This window comes from Vulpes vulpes, chromosome 13 (genome assembly GCF_048418805.1).
Source record: "Vulpes vulpes isolate BD-2025 chromosome 13, VulVul3, whole genome shotgun sequence".
Classification (NCBI taxonomy): domain Eukaryota; kingdom Metazoa; phylum Chordata; class Mammalia; order Carnivora; family Canidae; genus Vulpes; species Vulpes vulpes.
In genome coordinates, this window is record NC_132792.1 from 29842520 (window position 1) to 29865111 (window position 22592).

A 22592-nucleotide genomic window follows, 5' to 3' on the forward strand; every position below is an offset into this window, starting at 1 on the left:
TCTTACCCAAGCAGATCTGATTGAGGAAATTTTTCCTATAGTGAGCCAGAATCCATTCACATAATCTCAAACCACTGGCCCTAATTTACCTTTGAGAACACATAAGACAAATCCAACTGCTCTTGGGCAAACAAATTCTCAAATATATGTGCTTGGCTATCTCTCTCTTCAGGCTAAGAGAGTTAGTTATACATATATAACTAATAAACATTTTGTATTAACTTAATATATATTTACATATTAATTTATCATATCACTTTAATATATATTAAATATATAACATATACTTAAATATATTTATGTAAATACATATAAGTATCTTCTAAATATTAATCTGTATATATAGGTCCTAAGTACTATTTTTCTCTATGATATTTCATACAAGTTTATGGAAGTAAAGCTGAATTCCATTTGATTATATTGTTTAACCAAGTCAATATATATTTGAGAAATTACTATGTACTCCAAATTTGACCAGCATCTATGGAAAAAAACAAAGTAGTATAACATATGGTAACTTTCTTCAATGAATTTATAGTACAGTTGGAAATATTTAATTTTAAAAGTATACAGAATAATCCTAGTAAAAGTAAATACTCCATTATCCGATAATAATTATAACTGCAACAGAAATTTATAGGATTAGCAAGTACAGGTCACATATGCCACAATTTCTATTGCCTTCCCCATAGTAGATATCCTAACAAGCCACTAAACTGAATGCTGAGTCTGGACCTATGACTTTAAAAACCCTTCAGTAGAAGGACCTCAAAAGAAGTGATTAAAGGTAAGTTTGGTGGATTATTAAGAAGTTTATCTGTATAATGCTAAGTTAGCTCTAAGAAAACAGAAAATATATTAAATGTGCTTGACATATTTTTCCTCAGAATTTATTACTGGTTTTGTTGTTGTTATTACAGGTTATTATAGGTTTTATAAAGACAACTTGTTTTTAAGTGGAGTTCCTTATAAGAAGCTTGACTCATGATAACAACATGCTTTAATAAAATTCCTCAATGTCCTATTAAAGACAGAATTTATACTCTTTCAGGTTTCTAAATTTACAGTTTAGAAATGACTGTAAAAGTATTTTGTCCATCGACAAATGCAAAGATCATACACCTGCACCTAGGTAATATCTGAATTGTCCTGGGGATGATCCTGGCTCATCTGCCAGACATCTGTTTTAGGCCAATGTATATGCCTGGTACATTCTGAGCACAGGGAAGGATTTTGCCTCACAGAAAATTATTTCCTTAATGACACATATTGAGGAGAACCCCAAGCTTTGAAAGATCCTAGCACAGTATATGCCTCATAACTTACTTTTATAAAATGATAAAATTATAAATAATTATAATTATAAAAATGCTTTCACTAGCAATGCACTTAATTTTGCCCAGGCATGAAGCACAGGAAATAGCCATTTTAAGAGACTGCTTTTTAAAGCCCATTAGCCACCATTAAAAATGCTTCTGGAACCAAGTCTATGGGGTGGCCCTATCATGTGACTTGGTATAGATGTTTTCCAAATGCTAGGAAATGGCATGCAGGAAACAACCCAGGTCTTTGAGTCTCATTGGAAACCACTGGGCTCTTTTTCATGCAGTCCCCAGATAACTGGAAGCAGAATACAAGGTCCTGCAAATCACATTTTTTTGTATATATAAAGAGATGATGATGGCATTTAATCTTGCTCTTGGAAATGGATGGTGGCAGCCTCAGATAGTGTACTTAAAGTCTTTGCAGACATTTGCAGGTATAAAGATATTCTCAGTGATCTATCCTTTGGGTCACTCTCAAGTTGTGACGACACTGTTTGAAAGTGCTGGTGTCAAAGGTAAATTTAGAATAAGCTGCAAGTGACAGACTGGAATCTAGGAGGCTAGGACCATTTCTACCTCGTCGACCACCACATCTCTCACATCTAACTGCAAGCTGGGACTCAATATGCACTTACTACAAAGCTGGTGTCAACTCTACAGCTAGAAGAGGCAGCTATGAATGCTCTACCTCCTCCTGACTTTTTAGTACATGCAACACAGCTGGCTGGTGACACTGGGTGAATAATGAGGGCTAACCATGATGTAATTTTTCTGGCAGCCTTCACTACATCACAAGGAGAGTCTTTTATTACATTAAAAGATTGTTTTTAACGAAGAAATACATATTGTGGCAATTGATACAACAGGAAAAACCTGACATGGATTAATGAGGCCACATCATTATAGACATTAAGCTAAACAAACAAACAAACAAACAAACAAACAAAAAAACAGCAGCTAGGCTAGGTCCTGGGCTTTTCAAGAAACAAGCCCACCTTCTCCCTAGTAAAAGGCTGCTGTCTAGAATGGAAAATGGTTAGCTAATTATAGATGGGGATAGAAAGAAAGACAATTACTCCTAACATTTGGTGCCACATGCCCAAGTTATTCTAGTAGAAAAGCAAAGTGGCTGGAAGGAAGTAATTATCTTGCTCACCTGACAAGGTGACTCGCATACAGGAGGTATTTAGTAAATTGCTATACTCAGTAAGTAAATATCAAATGAGTAAATCCTAGTCACAAAGTAGAGAAAGACTAAAAATTTAGATTAAAGTTATCTAAAAAAGGTGCTAGTCAAATGTCTTAGCCTCTTAATTAGTGATGCATCTTTATGTAAACTGCACAGAATAAATAACAACTGCAATTTACAGGAAACACACACACATAAACATTTATTTATTTGGTCTCCAGTAGCTGCCTAATTTGGTGAGATGGAATCTATCATGGATGGATGTTCCGAAGGCTACATAAGCTACAAAGAAAAAATGCAGGTGAAACCGTAGCGTGGGGGGAAAATCTACAACAGCTCTTGAAATTGATTCAGTTTGTCTCTTTCTTTCAAATGACAATGATACTATTAATTTTCAACATATTATTTTATCAATAAAACCAGATAATAGTATTAGATTTATTCAAATTCAATTATTTCATCATTTTTCAAGTTCCCTTGTTATTTTGTAAATAACCCAATGCTTTTTTATGTTGTTGTTGTTTTGTAAATAATGTTTATCTGCTGCTGCTGAATACACTAGAAGAATCTCAGAAAATCCTTGATGAACAGCTGTTTAGGAAACATGAACTTGATCATATGACTCAATGAACAGATTTAAGAATCATCAGAGGAAGCAGGAAGTGGGCATGATATGGAAGGACAATATCTATATTCTATTCCTGTTGTCTCTCTATCCTCTGTGTGACCTAGGATGACTCACATCTCTCTTTCTGAGTGCTGCAGTGACTCAGTTTTTTTTTTTAATTCTCTGTTTAATTCTATATCATACATAGATCATTTCCTCTGGAAAGAATAAATGAAATGATCTTTTTTAGTTCTTTCTTCTATCTGTACTCCAAGTCAGAGTTATTAAAAATCCATTGTTTAGAAGACTGAAGTGAATGTCATTATATTTACAGCATTTAATAGTAAAAAACTAATGATGCAAATATTTTAGAAAGTAATTTTTAAAGTTTTTGAATTATGGGACCTGACAACAATGACTTTTACAGCCCAGAAGAAAAAAATTCCTATTGGAATTTGGGAATTAGTTTGGGTCATCAGGAAAACTAAATGTATCTTCTGTGGTACCAGATTCAGTGGATCATAATCTAAAAACACATATTTGCAAACTTCTATGTCCATAAGAATTATCCAGAACCCAAGACTCAGAAACTGTGGCATCTCTACCCAGTGTCCCCTGTTAAAGATGAAAATTAGACCAGACAACCTTTTCAGTGACACTATTCCTGGCGGTCACCACCTGTTCCTTCTTTTTTTTTTTTAAGATGTTATTTATTTATTCATGAGAGGCACACACAGAGAGAGAGGCAGAGAACCGGCAGAAGGAGAAGCAGGCTCCATTCAGGGAGCCTGACATGGGACTCGATCCCGGGTCTCCAGGATCACACCCTGGGCCAAAGGCGGCGCTAAACCACTGAGCCACCAGGGCTGCCCACCACCTGTTCTTTCACAAGTATCTTTTTGAGAGTTATTCTAACATCTATAAACAGAATGATTCATGGCTAATATTAGGGATTTGGACACAGACTCTTTGACACTTGTTAATGAAAGGAGAAGGCACTTTTAAAGGACAGGCATTGGACCTTTGCTAATGTTTTTATCAACAGGCAATATTTATCTGAGATGTTAAATTTGTTTCTAAAATTGCTGTTGTCTTTTTCAGGCTCTGATATGTTCATTTCACGTGTAAAAGTTGTGAATAAATGTTTATCAAATAGTTTGTACAATATTGATAAAACATACCCAAATATCGGGTTAGTGAGTCCTTGTTTGTTTTGTAAAATGTAGTCCTTGACCAGTACAGAACCTAAATATTCTGACTAAAGCAAAATAACAATTCGTTTATTAGATGATGCTTGGCTGAGGGCACCATATAAAAGCAATAGTATCAGAAGTTTTTCCAGGACTGCTTTGGAACAATGTTCTCACTCCATACTACTCCACAGTAAAACAGAGGAATGAGATACATTACACTGTACTTACTCAAGTTTTACTGAAAAATCACTGCAAGCATCAAGAGTACAGAGAAAAATACCACATAGCTGGTTCTTATCACTGTCCATGCAGTCACCAAAAAATGTGTGAAGTGTTAAAATAAGTGTATACAAAATACTCAGAGGGCACCAAAGGGGCAGAAACTGAGATCATGTAGGGAAGCAAAGAAGGCAGGCTTGGAGAAGGCATTTGAATTGGATCATGAAAGGCAAGTGTTGCTTTGAGAATAGAGAAGTAAATTTCAAACAGAGTGAGTAGGAATGAAGGTAAAAGCACAGAGTTGCAAAACTATTTGCATTCACAAAATCTTGTAGTTCAGTGAAAGAGCATATGGGATTGAGTGGAGGGGAGAGTAGACTGGAAGGGTGGGCTGAGGGCACATTAATAACAGCTTGAATTCAGTCCATACACAATTCACTTATTGCATCAACTTCGAGATGTATTTTATTCTTTTAACCTTTAGCACCTTTGAAATGAAGATATAGTTGGGCAGGTGGCAATTATACTGCCATAACTATGAATGCGTGTAAAAACTTGCAAAATGGATGCCAGCAACTTGGAATAATATTATTTTAAGAAATGTTTCACCAATGGGGCACCTGGGTGGCTCCGTGGTTGAGTGTCTGTCTTTGGCTCAGGTTGTGATCCTGGGGTCCTGGGATCGAGTCCCACATCGGGCATCCCTCATGGAGCCTGCTTCTCCCTCTGCCTATGTCTCTGCCTCTCTCAGGAATAAATAAATAAAATCTTAAAAAAAGAAAAAGAAGAAATGTTTCACCACTAATACTCCTGATGAAATAGAGAAAAAAATTATGTTACACCAAACATGGTAATCAATGACTGAAATGGAGAGAGATTCAGAAAAGTCAGGCTTTCAGTACAAAATTGTAAGAACAACCTGATATTAATTAAATTTAATTTATTTTGCTTATATTTGTTCTTATGTACAAAAGTGATAGATAATAAAAATCTTGTTTCAGTTTTGTTTTTCCCTAAATAAGTCTAAAAAGTCTTTCAGGAAGAATGAATTAAAACCCAAAAAGATATAATAAAGAAAGAATTGTGCCACAGTTTAATTTGCATATTATTTTTCCTTAGTGGTATATAAGAAATGGTGTGTTCTGTGATCACTGACATCTTAGATTTGATGAAGCAGGTTATTTTCCATGTGTACTGCATGCCTAGGATCTGCCACTTTCTGCACTAGGTGCTGGGGCTGTGATGAGAAGCAAGAAATGATCTATCCCAAATTTCACACTGCTTCCAGCTCACAGTCACGATGCTGGGCTGAAAGCCTGAACTATGTGTCCTACAGGGAGCCCTCAGAGGGCTTTAAGAGCAGAAATGATGTGATGAGATATGTTTTGAGGGAACTTGGCTCTATCAGTGATATACAGGCTTGAAGGCAGGAAAGGCGTAGTGCAGAGAAAGATCTTGAAATAGTTTGTGTAAAATATAATGAGGGCCGGCATTAAGGCATGGCCACAGGCAGAGAAAGAAAGAGGATTTAAGCAACATGATTCCCACTGCTCATAGTTCTTGATCAAAGAAAGTAAGCAATTTAAACTGCTTTGACACTGATGGCAATACAGTATAGCATTTTTAAAAAGATTTTATATATTTATTCATGAGAGACACAGAGAGAGGGAGAAACACAGGCAGAGGGAGAAGCAAGCTCCATGCAGGGAGCCCGATGTGGGACTTGATCCCAGGACTCCAGGATCACACCATGAGCCGGAAGGCAGACACTTAACCGCTCAGCCACCCAGGCATCCCTACAGTATAGCATTTGAAAGCTATTTAATCACCAAATTTTTCACTTTCAAAGTGGTATATGCACTTTGGCCTTCAATTGCCCAGCACTAAGGACAAGGTAGCATGCTAAGCCCTAGGAATTCAAGGAATTGAGTCTTCTAGGTGAAGGGGGAAGGAGAGAGAGAGAGAGACAGCACGCGCGCAAGAGGTGATGTGATTATACCAATGCAACTGTGTGCATTAACAGGGAGCTCAGAGAGGCACTGGGAGAGCTCAATTGGAAGCAATGCCCAGAGATGGGAACAATCTCCCAGGGGAAGTCACATCTGAGCAGAGGCTTGCAGAGGCAGTGCAAAGAGCCTACAGGTTAGACACTGTACAAAAGGGCATTCTGGACAGAGGTAAACCTGAGTAAAAATATGGAGCTGAGAGACAGCAAAGTATATTTGGAGTAATTTTCAACATATGGATATGCCTATCTATAGTGGGAAGAATTAAGGGGACCTTTCACCCAAAAGGCCTTACTTCACATTAAACTGCTTCCATTTAATCCTAGAGCACTGTGGACCCCCTAAAGGATTGCCATATATTCAACTTATGTCATTTAAATAGGCTTTCAAAAAATTTTCTAACTCTAAATTGGATCACACATAAAATCAACCCTAAGAGTTTTCATCAAGTTTCAAAATAAATGAGAAAAAGCAAGGGAAGAAATTACTAATATGTCCTATTAAAGTATGCAATTAATTTAAAATACTTCTGAAAAAGCAAAGTTCCAGGAGCAGTAAATGGGTGACCAACTTAAAATGTTATTTTTTTATATGTGCAGTAACAAGTAGAGTGGGTTGCTCTTTTTTTAGAATTATTCCATGATACAGCTCAATGTAACAGAAAAGTCACCTATAGATAGCAGTCTAAAGATCCTTTTTTATAAAGATAACAAAATATGGGAAAAATTTTGATTTTATTCAGTTTTTCTTTTATATTTCTAAGATACTGAATAGTATACTTAAGATTATATATTTCTATATATATTAGATGTATTATATACTTAAAGATTACATATAAAGATTTTATATATATATAAAACAAATGATTGTTTTAACATCAACATTTGCTGTCATGTTTATAGAATAGATTTAAAATAGTGGTGTTTGTGAGTTCAGATTTACATGGATTTCACGAGGATATTAGGTCAGCATCCATCTTGCATCATTTTAAAATTAGCACTGAAGAATGAACCATTTCTTTGTCCTGAGTCTTTGATTACACACATGACCTTCCAAGAAAGGAATCAAATGCAAATGGAATCAGAAGCTAGACCATGGTTTGTGTGCTTCACACAAGAAATGTTCTAAAGTTTTTGGTAGAATTTGGAACCCTGAACTGTGTACACAGCTTTGTCAAGTGAAATGTGCTCTCTTTCCCTACATAATCTCAGGTGTGCTCTCTTTCCCCACCTAATCTCATGTGGTTTTAGCTTCCCACTGCTTGAACATGTATCAGCCTTCCTTAAGTTATACCGTATTTGTTATTTACACGTGTAACTCAGTTTCACTCACTACTCTGTAAAACTCTGAAGAGCAAGAAGCATGTTTCATTCATTTTTTAATATTTTTAAAACAAAAAGTCAAATGCCTTGTCAAAAAAAAGCTAAAAAAAACCTATGTTGAAGTACATTACAGACATGTGTATAATACTTAAAATTTGTATTGCTAGTCTCGATTAATATTAGCATTTCTAGAAAACAATTAGAATTCTGTACTATGTAAACTTTGTTTCTTTGTGCTATTTTTATTTTTTTACTTTTTTGTGATATTTTAAGTCATTAATGTTCCCACCAGCATATTTTAACACCACCAAAACCAATATCTGAAAAAGAAAAATAATCCTATTATTTCATATAAATTGCTTTAAAACTAAACTGGCTTGGAAGAGAAAGATTATGTGTACACAAAATTTCTCAAAATGTCAAAATTATAGAACAAATTCTGAGTCTAAAGAGTATATGTTTAAAGAATGACTACTTTGATGTGTTCTCTAAACAAGTTTTTGTTTCTAAGTGGGTAGAATTCATCTGTGTAACTAAAATATATGTTTACATTAGAGCTAGTATATATACTTGTAAGATTTCCAATATTATGCACTCAGACCTGGCCCTAGATTCCAAATGGTTCAGAATAGAATGTTCATAGTATCAATGTCAAAACTCACATTCTCAGCTGATTGTATTCTTGTCATCACCTAAAGAGCATATTTTTTTTGTATCAAACACTGAGTGAATAAACACAATGTCAATTTTTTTTTCAGACATTTAAGATGTCATTTAAGATGTGCAAAAGTCAGGCTCCAATAGCTTTGATAGATTCCATAGAAGCACAAGGGATTTGTTCTACATGAAATACTGACTGGCACCATAGGAGGCACGGGATCTAGTTTGTGTAAAACTCCTGCATCAGCCATGAGAACATATTCTTAACAGAGAATATCCCAGGCGATGTGTTTATTTCAGAGCTTCTTGTTCTTGTTTATTTTTTTAATTGCCTTTGTTTCTCCTTTTCAATCCAAAGCTTAGGACTACAATGATTTAGTGGGGTTTTTTTTTGTCCTATTGGTAAAAATTTCACATTACATGGACATTTCCTAATTTTTATATTTCCTAAAGTCCTTCTGGTTTGCTTCAAAGAATCTGTGAAGATACTGTATAGAGACAAGCATGATGAGATCAACTATAGACTTTAAGGTGATGGAGAACATTTTAAGAAATGTGCACTTGGGATGTGGCCAGGCATAATTCTGATCAAGTAATTGCTAAGAAACTGCAGTTATGAAGAATGTTTTCATAATCACACCTTAACTTTGGTTAAAGCATCTGGCTCATCTCACTCTCCATAAGGTGTCTATTTCAAACACTTAAGACAACTGATCATTCGGTTATTCAAACAGCCGTCATAGCACAAAATCATGGTTCATTCATCCCATGAAATATTATGCAGCAATGCAAAGATGAGTTACAACTCCACTGGCCTGGAGTAAGCATCACTCTACTGTGACATGTAATTTGGAAAGAGAGAGAGAGACAGAGAGGAAGAGAGAGCATGTGTGAGCAGTGGGGAGAGATAGAAAATCTTAAGCTGAGCACGGAGCCTGCTACAGGGCTCAATCTCATGACCCTGAGATCATGACCTGATCCAAAGTTAAGAGTCAGGGGATCCCTGGGTGGCGCAGCAGTTTGGCGCTTGCCTTTGGCCCAGGGCGCGATCCTGGAGACCCGGGATCGAATCCCACGTCGGGCTCCCGGTGCATGGAGCCTGCTTCTCCCTCTGCCTGTGTCTCTGCCTCTCTCTCTCTCTCTCTCTGACTATCATAAAAAAAATTAAAAAAAAAAAGTTAAGAGTCAGACCTTAACTGACTAAGCCACCCAGGTGCCCCATTTAGAGTATATTTTTACTTTTGTTTAAAATATATATGCATGGGGGAAGGTATACAAGTGTTGTTTAAGTATGAAGAAAAATGTGGAAGGATATTCTCTACTGCCAGGGGAATATGTTTAGAAAGGGGATGTAGCATAATTTTTTCCTGTGTATTTTTAAACTGTTTTATTTGTATGAATAAGCATATATATTGTAATTTGAGTATCTAATGAAAAAAGTGTAAGTGGAATTTTTAAAAATTAATCGGACTGATTTTTTTATAATTTTTCTAATTTATGATTAATATTGGCCCTACTATTGGACCTACTGGTACCATTTACTAGTTGTGTAATGCTGGACATCTCTTTACTCTTTTTATACCTCAGTATACTAATCAGTCTAATAGGAATTATTACACCAATCTCACAGAAGTGGTTGTGACAACTGTTGACACATGTGAAACACACAGAATAGTGGCTTATATTAAAATATAAATATCATCTTCTAGTATAAGTGATGACATATCTGGAGACTATCTAAGAAATAATTTGCTAAGGTTTCTGGGAAATGCCACCAGTTTTGTGACTAAAGCATATTCAATGTGGCTACCTGCTTTTGGCTCAGAACTTTGGATAGTTTTCCTCATTTAAATACTGGGGGAAGGAAGCAAGAACTGCAAGTTTTTCTTATTATTAAACAAAGAGTCAAAAGTGATCAAATGAGTAACATCTGCTGACATAGGTTAATTCTTAATGAGGAAATTTTAACCCTCGAAATATCTTTTTAATTCAAGCAAAATCTATATATTTTTAACTAAGTTCCCAGATAATTGTGGTTTTCTGGCTTCCAAGATGCAAATTCATGGTCACCTATAAATGTCAAGCCAGGCAGCCGAATGTTAATTAGGTGATCTGGTTAGGTACTCAAGTTTCAAAAATTATGTCCTCCCTCCCCCCATCTACCCACTTGCAAACTCAGTATCAGAAGAAAAAAAATTAAATTATTTAAAACAATGTAATAGTGTAAGATAATCTTGATATTTGAATAATGTTAAAAATATCAATGCTGTTGCTACATCTCGCTGAAATAACAAAAAAGAAAATGCATCTTATAGTAAAAAAAAACAGGAGAATTAATGAGTAAAGGGAATTTAGTTTACTTCTTAGGGTACGAGATGTGTTTCTGCACCTCTGCTATATCTAATATTCTAAAGGATCATATGAGCATCCACCACTGCCCATAAACAATTGGAAAGTAAAAATATCCAACAGATTTCTATGTTGCTAGACCTATAGCATTGTTAGTTTCAAACAGAAAGTACTGAGAAAATTATTATTCTCAGAAAAATGTAGACAAAATTTTTCATGACTCTTGTTTTTTCAAGTAATTATTTTAAAAATGATTTTAAATAATGTAGTAAGCTCCACAGAACATACTAAAATATATAACAAGTGCTTACCATAGTTTTAATGAAAAGTAAAAAGTACGATGATCTCTCCATAACATTTAAATCATTTAAACCACATATCAAAAGGTGTCAATGCTAGTGCTTAGATAAAAATAGGAAAAACACCATTTAAAAATTACAAAGCATTATGGTTTTGAAAGGGATCAGATGTAATGGATATAGCAAACCAAGCATGTCAGAAAGGTTTTCTCTTTCTATAATACCTATGCCTTTGGCAGGCTGCCTTGTTCGTGGTCCCATTTCACCAGGAAACAAATGGCAATAGAAATCCATCTGTTTGGTCCCATAAACACAAAGATTTGATTTTCCACTGGCACAGAAATCAGAGATCCTTCCGATAATGGAAGTAGGAAACGTTTCTGCATAATAACAGAGGAAGCAACAACAGACGGAGCTGGTAGATGCCACCTACCCGGGGCTGTTTTTGTCCTTCGTCATTTCTGTGCAGGTGAGCAGGAAACCTTATAGCCGCATAGGAGCCCAGTCTGATCTGATGGGTGTTCTGTTACCTGTGAGCCTGGTACTTGAGGTCTCACATGCTCCACCCACACCTCCACAAGGGCCCATGGTTGGGAGAGGAGCTGGTATGCAGAACAGTATCCAAGGAAAAAAGAGACCCAAACTCCACACAGCAAGCTGTTATCCCCCTCAAGAAAATGCCATTCTATAAGTGCAAGGAAGATGGGTGTTAAATGCAATCGCTCTTCAGTTAAGTGAGAAATATGTTCCATAAGTGTATTTTTCTTGGAAGCACATAATTTAAACCATATAATAAGAGGTATTAGTAAATGATAGGTACTACTGAGGGGAAATGTCCTTGTAACATATAAAGAAAATATAGAAACAATTTAGAGATAGCGCCTGTATCAGACTTATAAGCACTAAAGAACATCACTTTGATGTCTGCACCATTCTCACTATAACTCACTGTGTCCTTACTAGGTCCTAGGCATTGTTACAAATGCTTTAAATGTATTAGTTAATCTCAATGGCTTATGAGGTAGGTACTACTCACATTTTCACTTAACAGAAGAAAGAATGGAATATTTAGCAAGGTTGAGGAACTTGCTCAAGGTCAAAAAACTTTCCTAGTAACTCTGCCATTTACTATGGCAAAGATGGGATTTGAACTGTCTTTTAGGACTCCTAAGACTAACTTCTTAGCCACTTTATCACACTTCCCTCACATTATACTACATTATTTTCAGTAGAGTCTTCATACCACCAGGATGTTGCTCCTAAATATTAAAAGAAAATTACTTAGAAAAGGTAGATTTAGTAATTTAATGTGAAGCATAACAAGACATAAGCTTCAGTTACTACTGAATTAATACCCTCAAGAAGTTTTAAATGCCTTTAAAGAAACATGTAACTTTTAATGTTAGTGTTTTCAAAATCTGGGGTATAGATGATAAAATATTAAAAATCTATAATGACACCAAAAAAAACAAACAATTCCATTAAAAACTGAGCAGAAAACATGAACACATATTTCTCCAAACACATACACATAAAAATTGCTCAACATCACTCATCATCAGCAAAATGCAAATCAAAACTCCAATGAGATACCACCTCACACCTGTCAAATGGCTAGAATCAAAAACATAAGAAACAGCAAATATTGGTGAGGATGAGAAGAAAAAGGAATTCTCCTGCACTGTTGGTGTGAATGCAAACTGGTGCAGCTACTGTGGAAAATAGCATGGAGATTCTTCAAAAAATTAGAAATAGAATTATCACATGATCCAGTAATTTCAGTGAATATTTATCCAAAGAATATGAAAACATTAATTCCAAAAGATATGTGCACCCTACGTTTATTGCAGAATTACTTAGAATAGCCAAAATATAGAAACAAACCAAGTATCCACCAATAGATAAATGGATAAAGAAGATGTGTGTGTGGGGAATGTGTATGTATACATATATTGGAATATTACACAGTCATAAAAAAGAATGAAATCTTGTCATTTGCAACAACAGTGGGATAGATCTAGAGGGCATTATGCTAAGTAAAGTAAGTCAGTCAAAGAAAGACCAATACCATTTGAGTTCACACATATGTAGAATTTAAGAAACAAAACAAATGAACAAGAAAAAAGAGGTAAACAAAAAACCAGACCCTTAAGTATGGAGAACTAGTAGTTAACAGAGGGGAAGTCAAGGGGATGGATGAAACAGGTGAAAGGAGATAAAAGTACACTTACTATGATGAGCACCTAGTAGCACAGAGAACTGTGGAATGACTATATTGTACACCTAAAACTAATACAACACTGTACATTAACCATACTGAATTTATTTCTAAATTATACTGAATTCAGAAGTTAATTAATTAAAATAAAGAAAGAATATTGAAATGTGGAAGTACACTAAGAACAGTAAGGGATAAACAGAGCAAATATGAACACCAGAGATAAGATTCATCAAGTATAACAAGACACAAAGATCCTTTCACACCTGGATAACATTGAGAAATCATGGCAGTGCATAAACAATGATCATAGAAATTACCCTACATTGTCAATATTTCCAAAGGTAAGAAAAAGTGCCATGCTTTTAGAAAGCTGTCCATCAAAATTATTTTAAGTTATTTGTGCTAAGCTGACCATTCTCGCGAAGGCATAAAGTTCCCTTAAGAGTTCTTAGAAATCCTCAGAACCTTCAACACGCTAACTTCAAATGTTTGTTAAAGAAATTAAAAGAGTGCCCATGCAAAATCTGGAAAACGTTGACACAAACAAAATATCAGAATTACTGATATTCCTGCATTACTACTTAGGAGCGATCATTTGTTGAACTCATTCTATAAGCTAGTAACTTTGCATATGCCATTAATAACCAATAACAACATTGAAAAAATAAATAGTGGTATGCCTATTTTATTGATGAGGGAACTGAGACATTAAAAATTTATGTAAATTGCCCAAGTTCACAAAACATGTAATTGGCAAAGTCAGGATTCTAAGTCAAGAGTGGCTTGATCCCAAAGCCTGCACCCTTTCTCCTACCCTAAATTCTTCATGCAATGATAAGTGTAAATAACAGTAACTATATGTTAAATTAATTTCAGAATCAGTTATATTTGATTTTAAACATTACTCACACATGCTTATTACTCTTTGCAGCATGGTGTAATATTCATATCTTCATAAAAGATAGGGAGATAAAATGTGTTTTAAATTTCATTTCATAGAAGATTACCAATAACCAGAATGGTTTTATCAGTTAAGAAAAAAGAGTAATAAAGCCTGGTTAAAAAAAAAACAACTGGGATCCCTGGGTGGCGCAGCGGTTTGGCGCCTGCCTTTGGCCCAGGGCGCGATCCTGGAGACCCGGGATCGAATCCCACATCAGGCTCCCGGTGCATGGAGCCTGCTTCTCCCTCCGCCTGTGTCTCTGCCTCTCTCTCTCTCTCTCTGTGACTATCATAAATAAATAAAAATTTAAAAAAAAACAACTATAAATATGATACTTAGATGTAAGTGACCAGCATCATAACAAATAGAAGGAGCAGAAAGAATAAAACCTATGTCATTTAAAAAGATGTTGGAGGTAGAATAAAAACGTAGATTTCTTCCATCAGAGACCATTGTAAAACTTCAATTCTAAGTGGAGAAGCTCTCTCTGTGTTCAGAAATGCAGGAAACAGGATAGCCCCAGGGCATTTCGACACCTTGACTGGTCAAAAGAAGAAGAAATGAGGGCAGTTTCTTCCAACTCTCAGCTACTGTGTTAGGGAACTACCTTTGACACAACCAGGTGTCCTTCTTGTGGATATCTAGAGGGTTACAGTGAAGGGGACATGAGCCACCTTTTGAGGTGAGTCATCAAACTCATCTTTTACTCTCACATCTGCTTGGACTGGAGAAGAAAACTGTCACAAAGCCAACCTCCATTTCCCAGCCTAGTAAGAAAGGTCTGTTTGCTTCCCTCTGCATATACTAGAGTTTAAAAAATATCCCAAGACTGTGGTCTCATTAATGCTTCTATTCGCCAGCACCCCCACCCTAGGAGAAATTAAGGCCAACTTGCTTGTAAGGCATGACTTAACCTGGTGCAAAAAAAAAAAATCTATTTTTGCCACTCCACTTCCAGAGAAGCTGTCTCCATTGTACTTTAGGAGAAGAGTAGTAGTTAGTAAGATCTGTCTTGCCAAGTGCAGAAATTTTCCTAAGGCTTTGCAATCTGAATAGTTCTAAACTGTGAATTAATTAGCATGAATGTCCCTTTATTTTTGTCCCTAGCATTTTTAATCAGATAAAATCTGGATAAGTGGACATCTAGAGTAAACTTAAAGGGTAAGAAAAAAGTTTAAAAAAGGCAACAGATGACAGGCATAGATGGAAGTCACGGAGGATGTCCTATGCCTTGGCAAAAATGGGGAGAGTGTACACAGGAGCCAGGCATAGAAATAAGGCTGGTATTATTTTAGCACAAGCTGGATGTGGTGCCATCTGGGGTGCTGCCCTGAAACATGACCCAGTTAATAATGAGCACCTCCCAAACTATGGGCATGAGGCTGCTAGGTTCAGTATTCTGCAGATGGATTTGCTGGCACTATGAAAATGCTAATGTTTGGACAGACTCTTAGAATTAGCAGTTAGGCCTCATGGTACTCTTCACATCTTCATTGTTAGTTTGTCTTACAGTGATTCAGAGTTCACCCTTCTTGGGTATTTAGTGCCTAAATAAGCCTCTTAAATGACTATAGACTTGTCACTAGCCTGTGAAGTTATACTAGAAATAAAATAGGTGAGATTAGGCTGTTTAGTCCACTGTGCTACAAGGTTCTTTAATAACAGGAAAGCAGGTGGATATTATCAGAACTGCTTTAGCAGTTTCCATTTAATTCCCTATAAATAAAAGCCTCTGTTGGTAGACTCATTAGATGAAGGATTTAGAAACATCAAAAAAAGAACTCTCCTTGAATTCCTAATGCCTACTGCCCAAGGTCATAGCTAAAATACTTTATAATTGTTCTTAAATACATGATTTATATTAAATTCTCTCAAAGCTAACATCTGTATGGTTTGTAACAAAGGTGGGAATGTGTGTGTGTGTGTGTGTGTGTGTGTGTGTGTGTGCACACATAAACTTTCTACAAACATTTTGGAATTAAATTTTTCAGAGGTTAAATTCCTTTTTAAAAATTAAAATAAGGAAGAGCACCTGGGTGGCTCAGTCAGTTAAGCATCTGACTCTTGATTTTGATTCAGGTCATAATCTCAGGGTCGTGGGATTGAGTCCTGCATCAGGCTCCACACTTAGCATGGAGTCTGCTTGGGATTCTCTCTCCCTCTCCCTCTGCTCCTCCCCCAACCCTCTATCTCTCAAATAAATAAGTCTTTAAAACAACAAAAATGACGACTCAAACAAGGATTGAAAATATTTAATAGAATTTTGTAAGTCTAAGCTCAGGTATAAAAATACACAGTGGTTAACAGTCACATTTGAAGAATGGTATGAATTGGGAAGTTACTAATGACTTTTATATATTTAACCTGAGAATAATTGATGAAAAAACACCGATCATCTAGGTTAATGCCCTCTACTTGTATTTTGATTTCAAAATTGCACTACTTTATATTTTAATATGTTTTTCTAAGATGAAACATGAACCTTGATTTTATTTAAAAATTCCAATTGCCAAATAGTCTCTTCAATATACTTAACTGCCTATATCTGAAGAGTCAATAAATAGAAACCAAATCCCATGCCTCCCTGAAAAGAAACAGATGAGAGTAGAAACTGTGGACAATAATCTATTCATCAATGGTCTGCTATTTTTTAGATGCATACCAAGGCCTATATAAAATTTAAAAACTAAATTTTAATGACTTGAAAGTTAAGACAACAAAAAGAAATGAAATGCATCCAAATCAGGAGGAAGAAATAAAACTTTCACTATCTGCAGATGACATGATACTATATATATAAAAAGCCCAAAAACTCCACCACAAAACATTCCATGCTTATGGATTAGAAAAAAAAATATTGTTAAAATGTCTGTACTATCCAATGCAATCTACACATTTAATATAATCCTTATCAAGATACCAACAGCATTTTTTCAGATCTAGAACAAACAATCTTAAACCTTTTGTGAAGCCACAAAGGACCCAAATAACCAAAGCAATCTTGAAAAAGAAAACTAAAGCTGGAGGTTTCACAATTCTGGACTTCAAATTATATTACAAAGCTACAGTATCAAAACAGTATCAAAACAGTATGGTACTGACACAAAAATAGACAGATAGATCAACAAAACAGAATAGCAAACCCAGAGACAAACCCACAATTATATGGCCAATTAATCTTCAACAAAGCAGGAAAGAAAATGCAATGGACAAAAGATAGTCTGTTCAACAAATGGTGTTGGAAAAATTGGACAGTAATATGCAAAAGAATGAAACTGAATCACTTTCTTATACTATACCTCAAAATAAATTCAAAATGGATTAAAGACCTAGATGTGAGACCTGAAACCATAAAAATCTTAGAGAAGAACACAGACAGCCACTTCTGTGACATCAGTCGAAGAAAGTTCTTTCTAGGTATGTTTCCCTTGACTGAGGCAAGGGAAACAAAAATAAACTATTGGGACTTCATAAAAATAAAAAGCTCTGTACTACAAAGGAAACAATCAACAAAACTAAAAGGCAATCTACAGAATGGGAGAATATATTTTCAAATGACATAATCAATAAAAGGTTAGTATATAAAATGTAAAAAGAACTTACAAAACTCAATACCCCAAAAATAAATAATCCAATGAAAAATGGGCAAAGAAGACAGACATTTTTCCAAAAAAGACACAGAGATGGCCAAAAGACACATGAAAAGATGTTCAAAATCACTGATCATCAGAAAAATGCAAATCAAAAATACAATGAGATATTACCTCACACCTGTAAGAACAGTTAAACAACACAAGAAACAAGTGTTGGTATTGATATGGAAAAAAGGGAACCATCTTATACTGTTGGTAGGACTGATGCAGCCACTCTGAAAAATGGAGGTTCCTCAAATAGTTAAAAATAAAACTACCCTACAATCGAGCAATTGCACTACTATTTACCCAAAGAATTCAAAAATATTGATTCAAAGGGACAGGGACACCTGGGTTGCTCAGTGGTTGAGCATCTGCCTTTGGCTCAGGGTGTGATCCTAGGGTCTGAGATTGAGTTCCACATTGGGCTCCTTACAGGGAGCCTACTTCTCTCTCTCTCTCTCTCTCTCTCTCTGTGTGTGTGTGTGTGTGTGTGTGTCTGCCTCTTTCTCTCTGTGTCTCTCATGAATAAATAAATAAAATCTTTAAAAACGAAAAGCAAAGGGACACATGCACCCTCATGCAGCATTTTCCACAATAGCCAAATTATGTAAAGAGCTCAAAAGTCTATCACCTGATGAATAAAGAAGTTGCAGTATTATATATATATATAGAATGGGATATTGTTTAGCCATAAAAGAATGAAATATTGCCATTTGCAATGACATGGATAGAGCTAGAGAATATTATTCTAAGTGAAATAAGTTAGTCAGGTAGAAAGACAAATACCATATGATTTCACTAATGTAGAATTCAAGAACAAGACAGATGAACACTGGAAGAAGAAAAGAGAGACACAGAGAGAGAGGTAAACCAAGAAACAGACTCTATTAACTACAGAGAACAAACTGATGGTTACCAGAGGAATGGGGGGGGGGAGGGGAATGGGCAAAATAGGTGTTGAGGCTTAAGGAGCACACTTGTGATGAGTACCTGATGATGTATGGAAGTGCTGAATCACTATATTGTACTCCTAAAACTTACATTATACTGTATGTTAACTAATTTGGATTTAAATAAAAACTAAAAAAAGAGAACTATATGTAAAACCTTATTTATATTATTAATCTCAGAGGCATAGCTATCTGGTGTCTCATTCATTCAATAAATTTACTGAGTACGTACTATGTGCAGAGTACTTCAGCACTCTTCTGGGTGCTGAGAAATCAACAGTGGAAAGAAAAAGTGATTTGTTCCTTCTCCCAGTAAGGTGTGCAAGATAAAACCTACAAATGTTTGTAAGGCAAGTAATAAGATGGTTGAGGTGGGGTGGATGGTGAAGCCAGCACATGCATAACAGCTACATGGGAAGCATCTAGAAAGAATGAATTCAGAAAGCACAATGTTTAGAACCCTAAATGTAAATGCAAATGTCAGAAAGGCCAATTAAACTAAATAAAACAAAGCCAATTAAAAAGCTGAAAGAATAAAGAGCCAAAAACATAAATAGAATTTTAAAAAGCAAATGTCTTCTAAATATTAACAACAGTGAAACCAACAATGCAGCTATCATTTCCCATTATTTTGCTCCAGGTGCCATTCTAAGAACCCTTCATGTATTATGTCATTTAATTATCCCTACAACAATGGGAATGGGACTTTTATTAAATCCAATTCATATGTAGGTGTGTGTGACTGAGGCACAGAGAAATACAGTAACTGGCTCAAGTTCACATGACTGGTAAAATAAGAACAGTGCTAATCCAACTTCAAACCTATCAGACAAGCTACAGGGCCTTGCACCAACATGCTATATTTCTGGCCTCCTATCTTAAATATGCTGCTGTCATTTACTGAATCTTAACTGTGGCACTGTTAGACACTGTTAAGTACTTAATAAATATCATCTGATTTAACACTTACAGCAAACCTGTGAGAACAGCATTACTATCACCCCCAGATGATAAAACCAAAGCTCCAAGTAGTTGAATAATTTGCCTGTTTGCAAAGCAGAAGACTCAGGCTTAGAGTCCCACACTGGTGACTACAAAATCCTTGCTCTTTATCCCTGTACTGTCTTCTTTTCTGTGTGAAGGTATGAAAATGCATTAGTGACACCCTAACACTCCAGTACTCAGGCAGTGCCAGGTTAGTAGCAGTACTTTGGGCATACAGCTTAGTGTGCAGATGAGCACTTGCTTTGGGGAAGGACAGTCTTGAGTTAGAATTCTGCTCTTTACTCTCCATGGACTGAGGACTAGTACTTAATCTGAAAGAGCCTCCTTTGAACTGAGAATAATGAAAGCTACTTTAAATGGCAGCCCAGAAAAGAGGAGGTACTGAATAAGTATTAGTTCTCTTACACAATGAGCCTCAAACACATTTTGAAATTAGTGACCAAGATTTAGAAATAAAGGAATCTACAGCTTCCTCACGACTTGGATTTGAAACCTGGTAAATGTGGGATTTAGAAAGCATTCCTAGTTCCTAATCAAGTAGAATACACTATCCAACAGCCATATAATATAAGCCATACATGTAATTTTAAATTTCCTAGAATCCACATTAAAATACTTTTGTTAATATTTTATTTTACCCAGTGTATCCAAAATATTAAAATTTCAATGTGGTCAATTCAAAAATTATGAATGAGAAATTTTGCATTTTTTTCTCATATTAAATATTGAAAATTCAGGGTGTATCTTTCACTTACAACACGTTTTAGTTTTTTTTTAAGATTTTATTTATTTATTTATTTATTTATTTATTTATTTATTTATTTACTTATTTATTTATGAGAGACAGAGAGAGAGGCAGAGACATAGGCAGAGGGAGAAACAGGCTCCCCACAGGGAGCCTGATGCAAGACTTGATCCTAGGTCCCCAGGATCATGCCCTGAGCCACCCAGGCATCCACTACACATGCTGATATGAGCTAGTGGCTCCTGTACTGGACAACTTTATAAAATATGAAGATATGACCATTTCTCTGGTCTGTGATAGGTTTTTCAATCAATTTCTTTCCTTATTTTAGTCCAATCTGGATGTGGACATAATCAGTCAACAGTCTAAACCTTGTATATCTACCTTGACCTCCTACGTTTATCTTTATGCTGATACTCATAGATGCAATTAGATTCACCCTATTATAATCTATGTGTGAACATTCCCTAAGGTCTGAACTATTCATTAGAAGTTGAATGCCTGAAGCACTTGCTTGTCCTATTAAATGGCACCTTATATATGCTTCCTTGTATATTTTTTATCTTTCCTTTTGCCCACATCTCTCCAGCTAAATGATAATCCCCTTACGGCTTTTTATGCCCTCGCTTCCAGCACAGTGTCAGACACATATTAGACAATTAATGCATCTTAGGGATGACAGATGCTCTAGAAAAGTCATCTTGCAGTCTTCAGCGTATCTATCACAGTACCTTGCCATAGATGCTCATTTTGCTTAAGTGAATGAATGTTGCTTTACTGATAATTTGAAAAGAACTACAGCACTCAGTGTGAAAATACAGCCATTAAAGAGATTATATAAGAGAGTTTTAGGCAATCATTTCAGAAAGAACTTCATTTGCCATCCCTCATTTATAGGGAGCTATTATCAGATTGGGACCATTTTCCTGGCTTCCTGGTTCCTAATCACACACTTTCTACCAGTTTATATTATTTCTTTCTGCTTACAGTCCTCTACTTAAGTTCTCCAAAGGGGAGAGTCCTATCACAAAAGTCAAAGGTTGAAGATACCGAACTATAGATTGTTGAAATGCTGAAGACTTTCTACTGGTGGGAAAGATAGAAAATAGTAATGCAGCCCTAAAATGAAAGGTGAGGAGAAAGTCCATTCTATGCTAAATATCTTTTATTTTGGAGATATGAAGAGGAATATTTTATTCAATGCAGAAACACACTATGAAATTAGACACCAAATCATTACACTTGTTTTTACCTAAAGTTTAGAGAATTTCTATATTCTAAAACAATATTTTCCTGTATGTTGATAGCTTGCTACTTTTGTTTAAAGATATATCACAAACATACTAATGCTTTTAAATGTCATTTCCTTAACAAAATGACATATTTTTTCATGAAAGCTCAAGAAATTGAGAAATTATCTCACAATGGATTTTTAAAGACAATTATCTAGAGATGAAGAGATCAGTGTAAAGAATAGGAGAAAGTGCTTTGGAGCCTTATATTATCTGAATGTGAATCCTGACTATGTCACTTATTGCTATAGGATCAGAGGTGCATATAATGGACAGATATTTTGTTTTGCTCACCAGTCATCCCCTTCTGGGGGAGGCAGGGCACAGTACAATGTATCACTTCTCTTTTCTCCATGGAGTTTGAGTTCTTTTGAACCCACTTTCCTGTTCCCAGGGGAGCATGTGACTCAGTTCCAGCCAATAAGGAAAATTATATTCAATTCTAGAAATGTGTAGGAACTGTAGGGAAAGAGGCATGGCTGGGCTGCTAAGCGTTGGCGAGCAGAAAGGATGTAAGCTGGCAGCTGTTGGAAGCCATTTAGCCACCTTAACAGGCAGAGCAATGTGTGAGGGGAACACAGGAAATCACAGATAAGAGATGGAGAGAGGGAGATTATATCCTTTGGATCAGT

General features: G+C 35.7%; 1 protein-coding gene across 8 annotated transcripts in view; it reads right to left on the bottom strand.

The window, feature by feature from the left end:
- Nucleotides 1–22592, bottom strand: part of OXR1 (oxidation resistance 1) — a 449165-nt gene that overhangs the window by 267757 nt on the left and 158816 nt on the right. The window contains exon 1 of one of the 8 annotated variants that reach the window (XM_025994843.2): nt 11603–11905. The exons of 4 other annotated variants lie outside the window; for them this stretch is intronic. In XM_025994843.2, the coding sequence (XP_025850628.2) occupies nt 11603–11628 (26 nt within the window). In that variant the 5' untranslated portion in view covers nt 11629–11905. Of the gene's footprint in view, nt 1–11602; nt 11906–22592 lie in introns of those variants that run through there. 3 more of the 8 variants (XM_025994845.2, XM_072734057.1, XM_072734063.1) reach the window with 3 other exon arrangements.